The sequence below is a fragment of the Ceratotherium simum genome, chromosome 20 (genome assembly GCF_057802395.1).
Source record: "Ceratotherium simum simum isolate JZ-2026a chromosome 20, ASM5780239v1, whole genome shotgun sequence".
NCBI lineage: Eukaryota > Metazoa > Chordata > Mammalia > Perissodactyla > Rhinocerotidae > Ceratotherium > Ceratotherium simum.
In genome coordinates this window covers 15,594,774-15,611,645 of record NC_141919.1, presented here as the reverse complement: position 1 = coordinate 15,611,645, position 16,872 = coordinate 15,594,774, and the positions used below count along the sequence as shown (strand labels likewise).

General features: G+C 47.9%; 1 protein-coding gene and 1 long non-coding RNA gene across 2 annotated transcripts in view; one reads left to right on the top strand and one right to left on the bottom strand.

Annotated features, from left to right (window-relative positions):
• Window positions 1–687: 687 nt before the first annotated feature.
• LOC147914368 (uncharacterized) overlaps window positions 688–16,872 on the top strand; it is a 66,167-nt gene continuing 49,982 nt past the window's right edge. The window contains exon 1 of the long non-coding RNA XR_015555305.1: window positions 688–893. This is a non-coding gene — a long non-coding RNA (uncharacterized LOC147914368). The remainder of the gene's footprint in view (window positions 894–16,872) is intronic.
• On the bottom strand, window positions 6,739–13,301 carry LOC101391686 (spermatogenesis-associated protein 31D3-like). The gene is given in 5 exon segments (XM_087444469.1): window positions 6,739–6,986; window positions 6,988–11,086; window positions 11,369–11,429; window positions 12,019–12,064; window positions 13,087–13,301. Coding segments are annotated over 5 exon segments (4,572 nt in total). The 5' UTR covers window positions 13,285–13,301; the 3' UTR covers window positions 6,739–6,818.

Sequence of the window (16,872 nt, the reverse complement as noted above, 5' to 3'; positions counted from 1 at the left end):
TCAGTTCTCAATGTTCCAGGGGTGACCCCTATGTGGGCTACGTGTGTCCTTCTGTTGTGGCCTGTTTGCTCTCCCTCTAGGTGCCCAGGGATGCCGAGTTATACTCCTGGCCAGCTGTTGTAATGCTCAGCTGCTTGTAGTTGTTGTGGGCCCTTCAGTCTCTTTATCAGGTGTGGGGAGCCCCAGCACAGTTGGCTGCAAGTTCTAATACCACATTTGTGTTGCAGTATTTCTTTTAAGTGAGTAGGCCCCCAGCATGGCAGGTTGTTAGGCTCAGAGCCTTACAATTGCTATAAGCCTCCAGCCTTTAAGTCTCTTGTCAGCTCTCTCAGGATTGCAGGTGGGTGGGTCTGGCCTCAGGCACGGGAGCACCCAATTGTTTCAGGCTTTGGAAGGTGGAGCAAACCCCCTATGTGGGTCTTTGAGAAGCATAAGTCTTCTGCAGCTGACAAGCCCTGCCGCCCACAGGTCCACATACACAGTCAACACATTCCTGCCCCGTGTGCGCACCCTGACCTCCCGAAGCAGACCCAGTCTCTCCACGGCGGGAGCCCCACACTCTCCACCCGCTCCTTGTGCATGCCCTGCCCCACTGACGTGGGCTCAGTTGCCAGGCTGCAGAGAATCCAGTCACCAATCTATGCAGGCCCACAAGTTGCCTGAGGGCTTGTTGTTGGGTGGGGCCAGTCTCTAGGGTGGGCTGCCTGCCCTGGCTGAGCTGGATTAAATCGGTGCTCTAGTGGGTGGGGCAGACCTGGGCTAGCAGGCCCAGGGAGAACTCCAATGGTGTCTGTGTCAGCACGCCCACACCAGGCCACAACAATGGCCGCCGCCAATGTCCCAGTCCCTGGAGAGGTGTCACCTCTCACCGAGATGCACACAGGGCCTATTAGGTGAGTCTCTTTTCACCAAAGCACTGTGTACCTTTCTTTCTGGTGATTTTAGGTTGCTTTCTGAAACGGGTGAGTTTGCGCATGGGCTCTTTAAGAGCCGAGTTTAATGTCTTTGTGAACCGGGTTTTCTGGGGGTATTCCCCAATGTTTTAGTAGCAGGCAAAGTCAGATATTATGCCACTCGCCTCGATTGTGCTGGGTCCACAAAATGCCTACAGCGGGGGCGCTCCCCCGCTCAGGGCCCCGCGCCTCCAGGGAGGCTGCGTACCTGTGTGCTGCTCCCGGGCAGCCGTGAGGCACTGTGGCTTGTGAAGGCGGCGTTTTTCCTCTCCAGAAGGGAGTTTCTGCCTCTTCCACCTCAGTTAGGATTGTCCGTTGTTGTAGAAGTTCCTCTTATCCAGTTTTCAGTTCTGTCTCAGGGGTAATTTTTCCACGAGTAGTTGTAAATTGGCTGTGTCTGCGGGAGGAGGTGAGTTCCGAGTCTGCCTACGCCGCCATCTTGACTTCTCCCTCTAAGTACATTTTTAAAATGTACCATTGGCTGCTGTCCTGAATTCTACTTAACTTTTGAGATTTCTGGCTTTGATTCCTGCAGCTGCCACCACCACCATGCCCAGACCCCAGAACTGTGCAGTGCCAACTTTAAAACAGTTGTCGCAGGTTCTGTCCCAGGCAAGAAACCCGGGATCCTCTTTGCACATTTGAAGCATGCTAACATTTTAAGAGGGTCTTGCAAAATACTGGAAGAGAGCACTGCCCCCCCCATTTTTTTTTTAATTATACACAATATAAAACAAAAACCAAAGAAAAGAACAAAAAATTCAACATGTTTACAGCATGGAACCCTTGATTTCTTTCTTATCTAGTGCGGCCAGGTCGTGTGTCTTCTGGAGTTTTCAGGTGTGAATTGATTTGCCGGCACTTTGTCTGCTGTGCTAGTCAGTTACCAGTCCTCCACCAGATTTCCATCTTCCAAAAATGTGATAACATCCTTTGTCATATCCTTTCCCCTTCTTGTCATCCTCAAGTGCCTTATTCTTTTTAAATCCTTTACTTGTTTTAACAGCTTTATTGAAATATAGTTTGAATACCATACAATTCACCCATTTAAAGTGTATAATTCCATGATTTTTAGCATACTCACAGACATGTGTAACCGTCACCACAGTCAATTTTAAAACATTTTCATGACTTCACAAAGAAGCCCCAGGGGCTGGCCCCGTAGCTTAGCGGTTAAGTGCGCGCGCTCCACTACTGGCAGCCCGGGTTCAGATCCTGGGCACGCACTGACGCACCGCTCCTCCGGCCATGCTGAGGCCGAATCCCACATACAGCAACTAGAAGGATGTGCAACCATGACATACAACTATCTACTGGGGCTTTGGGGAAAAAAAGGAGGAGGATTGGCAATAGATGTTAGCTCAGAGCCGGTCTTCCTAAGCAAAAAGAGGAGGATTAGCATGGATGTTAGCTCAGGGCTGACCTTCCTCACAAAAAAATAAATAAAATAAAATAAAATAAAATAAAAAATTAAAAAAAAAAAGAAGCCCCATAACCTTTAGCTGTCATCCCCCCTCCCCCCATCCCCCCAGCCCTAAGCAACCACTAGTCTACTTTTTGTCTCTCCCTGTTCTGGATATTTCGTATGAATGGAATCATATGAGGTTATTTGTGACTGGCCTCTTTGACTTAGCATAATGTTCTCAAGGTTTATCCGTGTGGTAGCATGGATCAGTACTTTTTATTGCCAAAAATTATTACATTGTGTGGATATACCATATTTTAGGTACTCATCGATCAGTTGATGGACGTTTAGGTTGTTTCCACCCTTTGACTATTATAAATAATACTGCCGTGGACATTTGTGTACAAGTTTTTGTGTGGGCATATGTTTTCATTTCTCCTGAGTATATACCTAGAAGTGGAATTGCTAGGTCATATGGTAACTCTATGTTTAACTTTTGAGGAACTGCCAGACTGTTTTCCAAAACTGCTGCAGCGTTTTTCATTCCAACCAGCGGTGTATGAGGGTTCCAATTTCTCGACGTTCTCACCAACACTCTTTATTATCTGACTTTTTGATTCTAGCCCTCCCTGTGTGTGTGAAGCGCTATCTCATAGTGGTTTTGGTTTGCATTTCCTGATGACTAATGATGTTGAGCATCTTTTCATCTAATTTGTTGATGGCATTTGGGGAAGGAGAGGAAATAAAGTGTCTTTAATCTACTGTGTTGAACTCGAAACACAATAGCTCATTTTAAATGTATGACAGAAAAAAATTGTGTTCTAAATATTTGAAAACACATAATGATGTGAAGTCCGTATCAACATGTACAGTTTTCTACTTCTGTATTTGTTGCGTGCTGTAGTTAGTGTGTGATTAAGGGACTGCAACACTGTGCACTGAATTTGCTTAGTGGGATTACTTTCTGTGTGGGGTTGAGGGAGGAATCCACTCAGATGATTCCTCAGGCTTGACTACAGGGTAGAGCAGAACTGATGGCCAAAGCCTCTAAGGCTTTTCGTCGCCGATGCTGTGTCCATCTGCTGTGGATCAGTGTGCTCCACAGGTAGTAAATATCAAAGAAGTGTGAGAGCTGTGACATGGGCACAAAGCATACGTCTGAGAGACGGATGGCAGGATGTCACAATGGGCTTTTGCCCTTTAACTGTGGTGTAGGAGAGGGACGTATCACAGGTGCCAGATGATAACTGAAAGCTGGGTGAGGGGTACTGGGAAGTTACACGGTTCTTGTGCATGTTTAAACATTTCTGTAATAGAAAGCTTAAAAAAATGAAAAAGTTCCGTGCCTATAAGGAGAGGGAAGGGACGAGAGGATACCTGGCAAGGGGGCTTAGTCCATCAAGACGAGGGTTTAGCTCTCTCTCAATAAGGACACTTCAGGAAGTACAATTCCTTTGAGGTTAGGAGGAAACCTCTTTTCGTATAACAGGAAAGGAGGAGGAAAGGAGGAACGGGAAAGTGTTTTTGTGAAAGTTTTTTGATGGAAAGTTCCCGTCTCATGGCTTCTAGCTCCTCTGTGAATGGTGGTCCAGCACATGTGCTGAGCAGTGGGGACGACCTAAGTTTGAGGAAAGTGAAGGAGATTTGAAATAAATTTAGTAGCATTGGAGAGAGAATGGACTAAGAAAACAGTGACCTAAGCTCTGTGTGTTTTGTTGTTCACATGTTAGTAAGCATGGGGTAATTAATTGTCGAATAAGTGAATGATTTCCTTGTAGTGCTGGGGCCGAATTTCTCGTGGCACCAGTAGACTCGATGGTGAGATTTAGCCCAGTATTGATCAGTTACTTATAGGAAGTCATTCCTGGAAAAGGCAGAGAGATGGGATTTTGACAGACAGGAAGGATTAAAGGGGATTAGATGGGGCCCATTTGTGGTGAAGCTTTTAAAATGTTGTTTACCTAATAGACCATCAAGTCTGCCTTGGAGAGGGAGGAAATGAAGACAAGAGCTTGGTGGATAGACGAGGAGTAAGTGGGAAAATGAATGGCTTGGAGTTGAAAAATTAACAAGGGGCATATGAACTGGGGGATGAGGCCAAAGGGTGGAATGTCAGACCGTATTAATCCAGATGGCAGAAGCGATCCTGGTGATAAGCTCTGGAGTGTGGCAGTAACTGCACTGGAGTGGAAGTAGAGGACCCTAAGATGAGATGATGTAGAAACTGAGAGGCTGGGCTAGTGGCTGGTCCACCCACGTGGATGTTAGAGCCTCCACGGCCTCCTCACCTCCTCAGGTTCCCTGCCCTGGGCCCCATCCCACCTATTGTCCCTCCCAGGGCCTCCACAGCATCTGCATTCTTTCTTTGACCCCAAGCTTCAGACATTGTAGGGTCATTGGCATAACTCTGGACAAGAAGATATTGTAGGGTCAATGGCATAACTCTGGGCAAGAAGATAAAGTGTGGGAGTGAGAGAGGGCTGTGGGGGACATCGGTTTTGTTTTTGTTTTCTGTTTTAATACCCAGCATTCACAAGTCTTTCTAGAAAAACGACCTCAAGTGCTCTCTAGGATACTCACCCCATATGTGAGTCCCATTCTGTACATGTGGAGTTGCCTTCCCTCCAGACCCCTATTGTAAAGGTGGGTATGTGTGCAGTCCATGGGGAGCCCCCCAAATATCTGTAACTTGGTGCATAGTCTAGGACTCACCTCTGGTTCACGAGCTGCAGGTGTTCTGGGGGAGACCCACCGTGGCTCTGCTGAGGCCGTGAGTATCAAAGGTGGCACCTCCATCCTGATAGGTGAACTGTACACACTAAGGGCAAGATCTTGTATATTTACATCCAGCATGGATGGAAGGAAAGCACCAAGATCACCTTTCCCTAAGAGGGGGATGCCATGCCTGATGACATCCCTGCAGATATTGTTTTAGTACCCAAAGAACAGCCCTGTGCCTTTTGGTATAAGGCATCGATGTGCTGTGCGTGCTCAGATCAGCCTCAAGGAGTGGAGCCTGGATCAGATTGAGGAAGCCGGGGAGCAGGACAGGCTCACGATATGGATGACGTGGCATAAACCTTTGTTCCACCAGCAGGGTCATTCTTTCCCCTCTTCATTTTTTCTTCCCTCCCCACTCCCTCTAAGGCATCTTTTCCTTACTCTCAGCTTTATTTTCCCCTGGGAGGTAGGTGGCTGCCTAGTCAACATTGCTACCACTGGCAGCTGAGTGATGCTTTTGCTCTGCAACAAAATGTCATCAGTCGGCAGCCTGCAGAAATACCCAGGGAGGGGAACCACTTCCCCCAGCTGCCTTTCCAGCAGGGAAACCTCAGTGCCAAGTCTCAAGTGTGCTTCCCCAACACATTGCCATGACCCACGTGACAGATTCTTAAGCAGCATCTGTGCTGTTCCTAGCCCCTGCCCCACCAGCCCAGGATCCACTGCAGCAATACCCACCCTTGCCAAACACTCCCATCCAGGGTTCACCCACCTTTGGGGTCCTCTGGTCACCGACCTCTAAATCATGATGAAGCCACTGTTTCTTCTTTTTTTTTTTTTTAAAGATTTTATTTATTTACTTTTCCCCCCCAAAGCCCCAGTAGATAGTTGTGTGTCACAGCTGCACATCCTTCTAGTTGCTGTATGTGGGACGCGGCCTCAGCATGGCCGGAGAAGCAGCGCGTCGGTGCGAGCCCGGGATCCGAACCCGGGTCGCCAGCAGTGGAGCGCGCTCACCCAACCACCAAGCCACGGGGCCGGCCCCACTGTTTCTTCTTCATGTTATTTTCTGAAAAATCTACCTGTCCTTGACCCTCTTCAGATATAGAAGACCTGTCTTCCCTACTGCTCTGAGGATAGAAGACACTCAGTGAAGGGAAGGTGTGGGCTGCTCTACAATTTTTTTTTTTTTGAGGAAGATTGGCCCTGAGCTAACATCTGTTACCAATCTTCTTCCTTTTTTTTTTCCTCCCTGAAACCCCCAGTACATAGTTGTATATCCTAGTTGTAGGTCCTTCTAGTTCTTCTATGTGGGACACTGCCTCAGCATGGCTTGATGAGCTGTGAATAGGTCTGTGCCCAGGATCCAAACGGGCGATCCCTGGGCCACCGAAGCGAAATGCGCAGACTTAACCGCTGCGCCACTGGTTCGGGCCCTACATTTTTGTTAAGGCTAAGCTAAGATGCAGGAGACAGAGCCCATCTCAGACTTCCTCAGGGAGGAAATGGGCTTTTGGGGGCACATGATATCTATTTCTCCACAACAGCTCCAGGAGACTGGTCACCTTTTAGAAGCCAAAGGAAGCAATTAGTAAGAGCTGAACTAACTCTTTCCTTTCCCTAAGCGTGAGCCCTGAGCTACCCAAAACCCATGCCCCCAACACAATACTCAGAGAAGACTTAACTATTATTAGAGGATCATTTATTGGGGAGAATGAGTATTCTCCCCAAGGAAGGAATTATTTTGGGGTGGGAAATTTTCCTGTCTGGAAATGCTGGAGAAGCATTTTCTGTTGAAATAGCAGAGACAGATCTCTGAACACAGTGCCTTCATCAGAGGTGAGAGCGGCCCGAGTCCCCTGGCCAGCTTGATGCCTGCAGGTGGGGTTTGGGTGGGGCATAGGCTCCCCGGGGGGGCACGGATGAGGGAGGTTTCTGACCCCATTGCGGATCTTTCACAGCTTTCCGGGGGTGTCTGTCCTCGTCTCTGCTCCGTCTAACGCTTATAGGATAACTCTGGCTGCCAGTGAGAGCTTCCTGGTGGCAGGACTTGGTGTTTGTCGCTTTGCAGGAGGGAACCCTGTAATTGGAAGGATGCCCCTGGATGGGCTCTGCCCTGACCTGCCCTTCTGCCTTCTGCTGAGTTTTCCCAGACTTCCTCGGGGAGGGAAGGGGCCCTTGAGGGCTGGTGGTATCTATCACATGCCTACGCCCCAGTTTCTCCTCTGGGAACTTCCCAGCGTCTGTCATGGTCTTCTGAGCTGTGGTTGTCCCAGTAATAGCAGCTCTCCTTGTGACTAGGCCTCTGCTCTGTGCAGATGATATGGGGCTGCCCTTTCCCTGGGAATTTTCTTGCCTTTTGCCTTTTATCCCGGGATGAAGCCATTGCAACAAGTGGTTCATTTTTTTTCTGAAGAGGCTCTCAGGAGGAGACTGTCCCTTCTGTGATGCGCTCTGGGAAGACTTGCTCCCAAGCGTCTCCTCTAGTGGCATGTCCTGAGTAGGCAAACTCTTCCTTCTAGGTTGGGATGTCCCCAACCCTGCATCCCCTCCACCACGCTCTTCTGCTTTGGGGCCTGTAGGGCTCACTCTCTCTACAGCTGGTGGGAAATTCTCATCGTGGCACCTCCTTAAGACATATTTAGGGACCCAGCACTCCTGCCGCTGCTCCATGCTGATTCCTCTGTCCTCCAGATGGACATGCAGCACCTGGGAAGCGCACGTGTCCCCACTGGAGACACCCTGGGCATGAGTCAGTGAGGCCTTGTCAGTCAAGCTCTCTGAGGCAAGGGGCCTGTCAGTGGGTTGGCCTTGGGCCTGGCTCTGCTCCCTCTTCTCCAGTTTAGACTTTAATTCTCTCAACAGCTGTTCTTTAAGGTCTGATGATGTAGGATCTCGGGGAACTGATGTTTTTGGCAAGGGGCTTTCAGTGGTCACAGTAATTTCTACTTCCTTCTCATTTGCATTTATCATTTGGGAGCTTCCTGGCTTGCTGGTTGTCAGGACGTTACCAGTTTTCGATTGAAGAGCATTGAGCTCCTTGGCCCTGAATATCTCCCTGGACACGGTGGGCTCGGAGAGAGGTCCTGACTTCTTCTCCATCTTTTTGCCCTGTCGCATTTCTGCTCTATCACTGGAACTCACTCTGTTACCCTTTGGCACATGTCCAACCTTGGCTTGCCTTGCGGGCAGCTTTGGGGGGTGTCTGTCACACAGTCGAGTCTGTCTCTGACTTGCTTTGCCTGTGATGCCACGCGTGACAGGCAGAAGGGTCTGTCTGGCACCGTTACTTCTCCGAATGTCTTCTGTAAGCTCTTGGTTGATACCAGAAGGTGATTGTCCCAGGGTCCCCGGTCCTTCCCTGCCCACAGGTGAGGTGGCAGGGAGAGGACGACCCAGGACCGGGGCTGAAATTGTTGTTCCCACTTTTTCTCCACGAAGAGATTTAGAGCTTCCACTAAGGGGCTTGAAACCCCCAGATTTGGAGTCCACCTCAGAAATCAGGTTGGTTGAGGAGGGAAAGTGAGAACGGGACAGGGACTGGGATGCGGCATCTTTCAGTTTAAAGATCTCTATGGATTCAAGGACCCTGCGGGGAAGGCCCCACAGCATCCTCATACGAAACCTTTCAATATGGGCTTCCAGCATCTGTTGTACACCGGAATCAATGAAGGAAAGCTCCTGGAAGGTATTCAGGGAGTGGTCCCTACCCAATGATGGTGGCAGACTTCTCTGTTTTATTTGGGTATGGGATTTGTCAGAAAGCAGCAATGTCTGCTTGATAGCATGCCATGAACTATGCACAGTTCCAGGGAGCCGACCCTCACTGATTTCCTCAAACTTCTTACTCAAATGTACTTTCAGGACATTTTGAAGTTGTTTCTGATCTAGATTCCCCCCTGAGGCCCTTGAGTTTTTCCCTGACAGACTCTCCCTGTGACTACTTCGGTCTTTCTCAGAGGCGTAGCCCAGATCCTTACGGGAAGAGGTCTCTGGGTCGCTCAATAGATGATCTTTGGGGCCATTCTCTGGGCTGTGCTGCTGATCCTTCCCCACATCCTTCTCTAGCTGAGGCAGTTCTGAGCCCCTCTCATGGAAGCTTTCGGGTTGGCTCAATCCAACATTTAGCTTTTTGTTCACAGAGATCCGTGAGAGTCTGTGACTGCTCTCTGACTCAGATGTCTCTGCAAAATTGGTCGGAGGCATCATCAATGACAGAGACTGATGGATCCTGCGGGGTAGGCCCCACCGGTGTTGGATGAGCCTCTTTCGAAGGTGATGGTCTAGTTTCTTCCGCAGCTCATCACTGAGAGGAAACTCTGCAGGAAGGATGGAGATGGAGACGTGGGCCTGGGAGGCCTGACAGTTAGGAAAGTTGGGAGCTGAGGGACAAAAGTCTTCCTGAGATCTTTGGAGCACAGATGGTAAACCCCACAAACTTTCCTGTTGCTTCTGCAACACGTTCCATTCCAGGTGTTGAATTTCAGATGTGATGAGAGACTCTGGTTCATTCTGGGGTCTATGGAAACACACTCCACAGATCCTAATCTGGGATTGAGGACCAGATGGTAGGATTGGGAGTGGGCATTGAAGGTGGGCCTGGGGCTGGACCTGACTGAGAGGTAGGGGCTGGGATTGGGGCAGGGGTTGAGGCAAGGGTTGAGGCTGTATCTCAGGCAAGGACAGAGGTAGGGGATGGGGAGGTACTGGGGGTTCATGGTCTGTGGAGGCATTCGAGATGGTATTAAAACTGGAGATTGAGGCAGAGTCACCCAAAACATGGACAGCAGAGGGCAAGGACTCGCTGTGCAGAGATGGGAGACCCCAGAAGAGCTGGATACGTTTTTGCTCTAAGTCCTCCAAGGTTTTAGGGTATGATGGCTGCTGGTGCACGTGCAGCTCCTTTGGTTTGCCTTTGCCGCTCCAAAAAGGAAGGGAGACGGCTGAGTCATGCTTATCAGCAATTGACTCTAACATTTTCCCCGAAGAATTTAGCTGGTCGTCTGGCCTAAGTTCTTTTGGAAAAGAACCGTTTTCCTTGTCCCTTTCCTTCCACATCAGGAAGTCACTCCTCTTTTGGACTTGTCTCTCTAGGAGTGCCCGGATATCAGGGCTGAGAAACGAGAGGTTACCAGGCTCTATAAGGTTGGCTGCAGGGTCTCTCTCAAAAGAGGCCTCTGAAGAATGGAGGGCAAGAAACTCCTGATGAAAATCACATGGTGGCAAGGTGGAAGGGAACAGGTCTTTGGCATGAGCTTGCCACCGGGAGAATTCTGAAATTGACAGGCTTGAATGGTCAGTGCCTTTGATTGTTGGGCCACAAGTGGACAACCAACCAGGGCTATTTGGAGATGAGCTCTCTGGAATAGGCTTCAATAAGATGGAAACCGATTTAGATTGAGTCACGGTTAAAGCACAGTCTGGTGGTGGTGAGACAGACAGGGTCGGTGGTACGTGATGAGAAGCCAATGAATCAGTGGGATTCATTGTCTGGGACAAATTTGGTAAGGGGTTGATATCTTGGGAAAGGGTGGGGTCAAGAGAGAAGATGGTATGCAGAGACAAAGTGGCCTCTGGTTGGAGAACGGGATCTGTCATCTGAGTGTCTTGTGGTGGGAGAGAGGGAAAGGCAAGGGGTTGGGGTGGGGAATGGCTTGCTGGGAATTTGGAATCCAAGGGAGGAAAAGGCTCTGGTGGCAGATGGTGACCCGGTGGTGAGGGTGAAAGACAGTCAGCTAAGGAGGGGGGCCGTGGGGAAGGCTCAGGCGGAGGGGCTGGTATGAGGTCTCCTAGAGGGACTTCTGAGAAGGCAGAGGACACAGTGAACGATGACTCAGTCACAGAAGCTGTGGAAGCCATGGAGGACACAAAGGGAGTATCGTCTTCCAGGTCCTCCAGGAACAGCAGCCGATTGACCTCAGCAGTTGCGTTATTACACACCTCACAGAAGGGGTCTGGACATAAGAGTTGACGAACGCGGATGGTGTTGTGATGCTGGCCCAAGGGGCTGCAGGAGACAGGAGGTACAGAGCTGCAGCCAGGACCAGAACAAGGAAAGGAGGACCTGCTGGCCTGGCAGGGGAGGGGCCACCTGAAGCCTGCTGCCCCTTCACATCCCCCCACATCCGTGACTTCACAATACACTCAGTAGCCCTCACCCCAAGGCCTTCATTCCGAAAGCCGTTCCTATGGCTACCCGCTCCCATGACTACTGCAGGCTGCACCAAATCACTGGAGTTACATAGAACATGCTAAAGGGGCTCAGGAAGGAAGGGGAAAGACTAATCACCTTTTCAGAATAGAAATCAGCTTCCTTTTCTCTTCTATTTCCCTCTGGCAGTAGCTCCAACCTGGGAAATCAGCAGAGTGGGTTAAAAATGGAGTGAGTAGAAGTATAGGTGTTATACAGGAGTCCCTTTATGGGAGACCCTTGGGATATTAGACTCTGAAAGCCCCAGGAATCAGCAGATGGGGTCAAATGGTTAGTGGTAATAGTAACAAGGTTCACATGTGTATGTTGCTTCATTTATAAAGTACTTTCACATACAGTACCCTATGTGATGTTCCACACCACCCTGTGAGGAGTGTAGGTCAGTGGTTACCTCAAAGAGGAGTCTGATCATCCAGGAAGTCAAAGTACTTGCACAAGGTCAGGAGACAGAAGTTCTGACTCTCAACATCTCCCATGGCCACCTACTGGGCAACACGCATTGTCCAGGTCCATCACTGCTTCACGCCCAGGGGTGGGCCAAGCAGGGAATCTGAGAAGTGTCTCAGGTTCTGACTGCCTTCCTGTGAGCCTCTCCCCTGAGGGCTCTGTTTTCTGAGAGGGACTGGGTCTAGCGACTAACATCCTCAGAGATCATGGAGCTGAGAGCTCATGGAAAGGACAGGAACAGTCACCCTTGGAGAGCTCCCGTGGAGTAGGCAGAACCTTACCTCTCGATGTTCCCCCTTTCCTTCTCCTCTTGGCTCTGCCCTGACGCTGAGAACAAACAGAAAAGAATGAGGGGCTGGGCCTCATTTCTCTCGCTCCTCTCTCTAGGAAACTCAGGTATCCATTATTTGAGAATAATATGACTCTCTATTTTAATTACTAGAACTTTGTGTTCTTTCCTTTTATCAATTTTTAAAGGTGATAAAATACTTTCAATTTTTCCTTGTTTGAAAAACTTGAAGAAGGATTTTTGTCTATGAGGTCCACACTTGATATTCTTTTTTTTTTACTATTTTTTTTATTGTGGTAACATTGGTTTATAAAATTATATAAATTTCAGGTGTACACCATTATATTTCTGTTTCTGCATAGTGTACATCATGTTCACCACCCACAGACTAATTACAATCCATCCCCACACAGATGCATCTAATCATCCCTTTCACCCTCCTCCCTCCCCACTTCCCCTCTGGTAACCACCAATCCAATCTCTGTCTCTATGTGTTTGTTTTTTGTTGTTTTTATCTTCTACTACACACTTGATATTCTCAGTCAGAAGTTCTCTGCTCAAGGAGGGCGTAGAATCTGAGGCCAACAGTCACATCTATGCTTCCTCAGATAGAGCCCTGTATACTGGAAGAGAGCTCAGGCTCCGGTCTCTGCTCAGAGGTTCAGCCCTGCTCTCCTGATCTGCCCAATACAAAGGAAGCCTTGGTCGAGTGACGCCTGACACCGGGATATGACTCATGATCAAGTGCTGGGAACAGTGTTTCCCTGCACAGATCCCAAACTCTCTAAATAACCCAGTGCAGGGCCACAAAATCACTGTTTTGGGATTTTATCCAGGAATCCTCCACCACACCCAGATGGTCTGTGAGCTTCGAATAGAAACAGTCTCAGCTGAACCCCTAGCCCTGCCCAGCCTGTTTCTCTAGAAGGATAATGTTCTATCCTCTACTCAGACTTCCCATCTTGGGTGTCTCTCTGAGCCAACCAAACTCATTTTGTGGGACTAGAAATGGAAACAACAATAAGGGATCTCTGTTGGGGGCTTGCCCAGGGATCTTTACCTTTTGGAAGACTTTGGTTTCCCAGCAGGTTGGTGCAGATGGAATCCCCACCAGCAAGCACAGGAACAGAAGGAGCAACCACAACCCACACACAATGGTGAGGTTGGGGTCAGTATCTAAGAATGTTGAGCAGACGCTCGGACACACCTCAATAAGGCTATTCAGAAATGAGAGAACATTGCATTGACTGAACTCCATTGTCTGAATCGCAAGGCTGCCTGAGGCAACTGAGCTCTGAGTGTTCAGGGGCTGGACTATAGTCCCAGGCCTGCATCACAGAGCATTGAAGAGTCACAAAGGGTTTCAGAGGGTGGGGGAGGGGACAGCACGAAGAGGGTGTTCCCTGAGCCCCTCCCCCACCCACCAGACTAGCAGATCTCTCTACCTCTCCTGGGCCCTCTAGGTCCCTCTGCCCTGCTGTTACTGCACAAAATTGGGGTTCTCTTGCCTGATATACAAAAACAGCCAATTAATTACGGCATCAGCCTTTGGGAAAAGAGATCAGCTTTATTCTGCAAGATTGATCAGCAGGGAGAATAGGGGGCACGTGCCCTCAGATCTGTCTCCTCTGTTCAGGATTTGGGGTGAAATTTAAGAGTTCAGGGAGAATAGGCTGGCATGTGGAAATGCTGATGGGACAGGTTTTGATTTGTGGGCTTCAAGCATTTATGGTAAGGTTTTAAACATTTATGACAGGGTTTTAAACATTTATGATGAGGTTCTAAGCTTTTATGATAGGGTTCTAAACATTTTTGATGAGGTGAGGAAGGAATTTTAACACCTAATCTTCTTGAATGAGGGACCCCTTGCTTCTGATAAGAGTCGGACTTTCAAGTTCTGGCCGTGTCCCAGTCTTTGGGTTCTGTGGGAAGGAGGATCCTTCGTTCCAAATCATTTCAGGTCAAGATTTCTTCTTTTGTGCATGCTCTGGCTATGTGACTTTGCAGATTTTCTGAAAGACAGTTCTTATTCACTCTGTTGGTAAGGGATAGGGTCAGTTGAACTAGTCGTGGAGGGCACGCGGTTACACTGCCTGTCATCCTATTTTCCAACTCCACCTTTTCATCATATCATATATTTACTTAATGAAATTTTCTGCTTGTTCTATCTGTACCCTAGATATTACCTGGGTCCCCATTTACTCTTTGGAGAACTTGACTTGGGTCTCACCAATTCTGCTGCCTTGAAAATCTGAAATACTGCCTGGAATTTTTTGCTTGTACCCAGACATTTACACTCAGGATTGTATTCATGCTCAAATCCATCTTTTTTATAGAATGTTTTTGCCTTACATGAACCCAGATACAGAACTTAAAGATCATCTACATTTATTTAGTTTTGTGACTACTGAATAGCAAGTTTTAGTTTTTGTTTCAGTCAGCCTTTAGCATCTTCAGAGAGGCTAACTCAAATAATTAAATGAATAATTCATTATTCAACATTCACAAAACTAGATAAATAAAATATATTTAGAAAATAAATGTGAATAATTAAACCTTCAAATGATCTGGGAAGTGAGTCTGTAGCACTTACTTTTCTGAAGTTAGTGAGGCTCAAACTGTATAAAGACTTTCAGGACATGCTATACACACACACCCACTCACACATCCTTTGACAAACCAAATGACAGGCGATTTTCACATTGAGGTATATGGGATAACTATTTGGGTTCAAAATTGGTTTGAATTGAACTCAAGAAGCATGACTTATAGTCCCTAAAACATACATTGTACATCTGCTTTAACCATTAAAGAATGCACTCTCTTAAGATAAGAATGCACACTTCCCCTCCTATGCCCTATTGGTAACACCCGTATTAGTACTCCTAAAATAAATTCCCTTTCCTGACATCAGGAAAGGGTCATGTTGACCTGCTAATTTGCAAATGAATACCTCTTTGAAACTTGGATGAAAATGTATCCTGAGTGTGTTTAATGTATGTTCCTTGTTCTAAAAAGATATAAGACTGTACTGAAAACCATGCTTCTGCAGAACACTTTCTTCCTTTCTGGAGAAGGCCTTCCAGGGTTATAATCCTCACTCAGGCTCAAGTAAAACTCACCTTATTTCTCTTATTTATAGAATAGTTATTGGTTATTTTGCATCGAACAATCTAGTATTTTCAAATCCAAGAATAAAGTGTTTTCTCCTTTTATTTCAATCTTTCATTTCTTATTTTGACCCTGCTTTTTCTTACTTTACCTAAAATACGGACAGTCCCTGCCTGTTTAGGACCAACTTGTTTAGGACCAGAAGAAATAAAAACCAGGAACAAGCCTTGAGGCCAGTGGCCCACAACTTTCTAGAAATTGAAAGGAAAAAGTTAACTCTTCATCCTTCTGGAGTCCCCTCTGAGGGGAGTCGGGACAGCAATTAATAGCTTGGTAAATTATCCTGTGACAAATGTAAATTATCTAAAGCAGGTTGAGATAAATCAGAAATACCTACAGAGAGAAACAACTGCCGTCTATCACTGTCAGCCTAAACTCCATCCCACACTGAAGAATGGCCATGCCCCCTAAACTTCATGATAATCAGCACCACCCCAAGCCTCTCCAACAGAAGGAATGAACAGATCCTGATGCTCAGGGGAGGGGTGGGGAGGCAGCTGCCACAAGTCCCTCAACTTCCCTTGGCTTCCCTAAAGAAACCCAAACTCATTCCTGTGGTCTCAAGAAAATAACAGGCGTATTGTAGCTCAGGCTTCCAGGGCTAATGGAATTTATAGATGAAAATTCTCAAAGGTCACATTACCCGGTAGAAGTGAAGGGATCCTGGATTGTGATGGGTATGCAAAGCCCCTCTCACCCTCCCTCCACACACCTGGCCATGCTTTAGAAGTCAGAGCAGGCATTCAGGTAAAGTGGAAGCTGACCCTTCCTTCTCAAAGCCCAAGCTCCAGGGATAACCCAGACTTCAACCCAAATCAACACACAGACTGAAGACACCACTTTCCTATTAGGTGAAACAAATGTAACTGAGAAGGATAAACATCATTGATGACAAAAAGCAGAGACTATCCTCGTTAGAGAGTTAATGGACTTGCTAAAACTGGAGGGAAATATTTCTTTGAGCAAAATTTTCTTCTCAGAAGGGATTGGAGAACTTTCTGATTGACAATGAAACACACATCCCCAAAGATGAAGATGGCATCCTGAGGTTCCTGGCAAGGTTCCCTGGAGGCCAACATAGAGCGAGCAGCAAGCCACAACACGGCTCAGCACAGAGGCCTGTCACTGATGGATGTGCCCAACCTCTTGCCACATGGACTCTTGGGCATCATCCAGTTGCTTCTGATCTAGGTTCTACCTCTGCTCCTTGAGAATTCATTCCCTGAGTCTTCCTTGAGTGACTCACCCTGTCACTTGTTTCCCTCTCAGGGGCAGCCCCTGGGCCCTTCACTGGGTAATATTGAACCTCTTATTATGTTATTTTTGGGGCTCTTCTCTAGGCTGTGCCTGAGACCCTTCCCCATGTCTCTTCTTAGATGAAACTTTGCTGGGCCCCTCACAAGGAAGCTTCCTGAGTGACAATTCAATCTCCCCGAGATCTTTGCTGCTCTGGCCTTTAATCTTAGATGGCTGTGGGGGCCATGTGTGCCCTTTGGCTGGATGTCCCTGGTAATTCACGCTGAGGGTGCGCCAGGGCCAGAGATGCTCGAGTTCTGTGGTCCAGGCCCCACTGCTGTGGGATGAGCCTTTTTCAAAGGTGGTGCTCTAGGTGCTTCCCAACCCTACTAGTTGTAAAATGTCCAGTAGGATGGAAACTGGCAAACAGGTCTGGGAG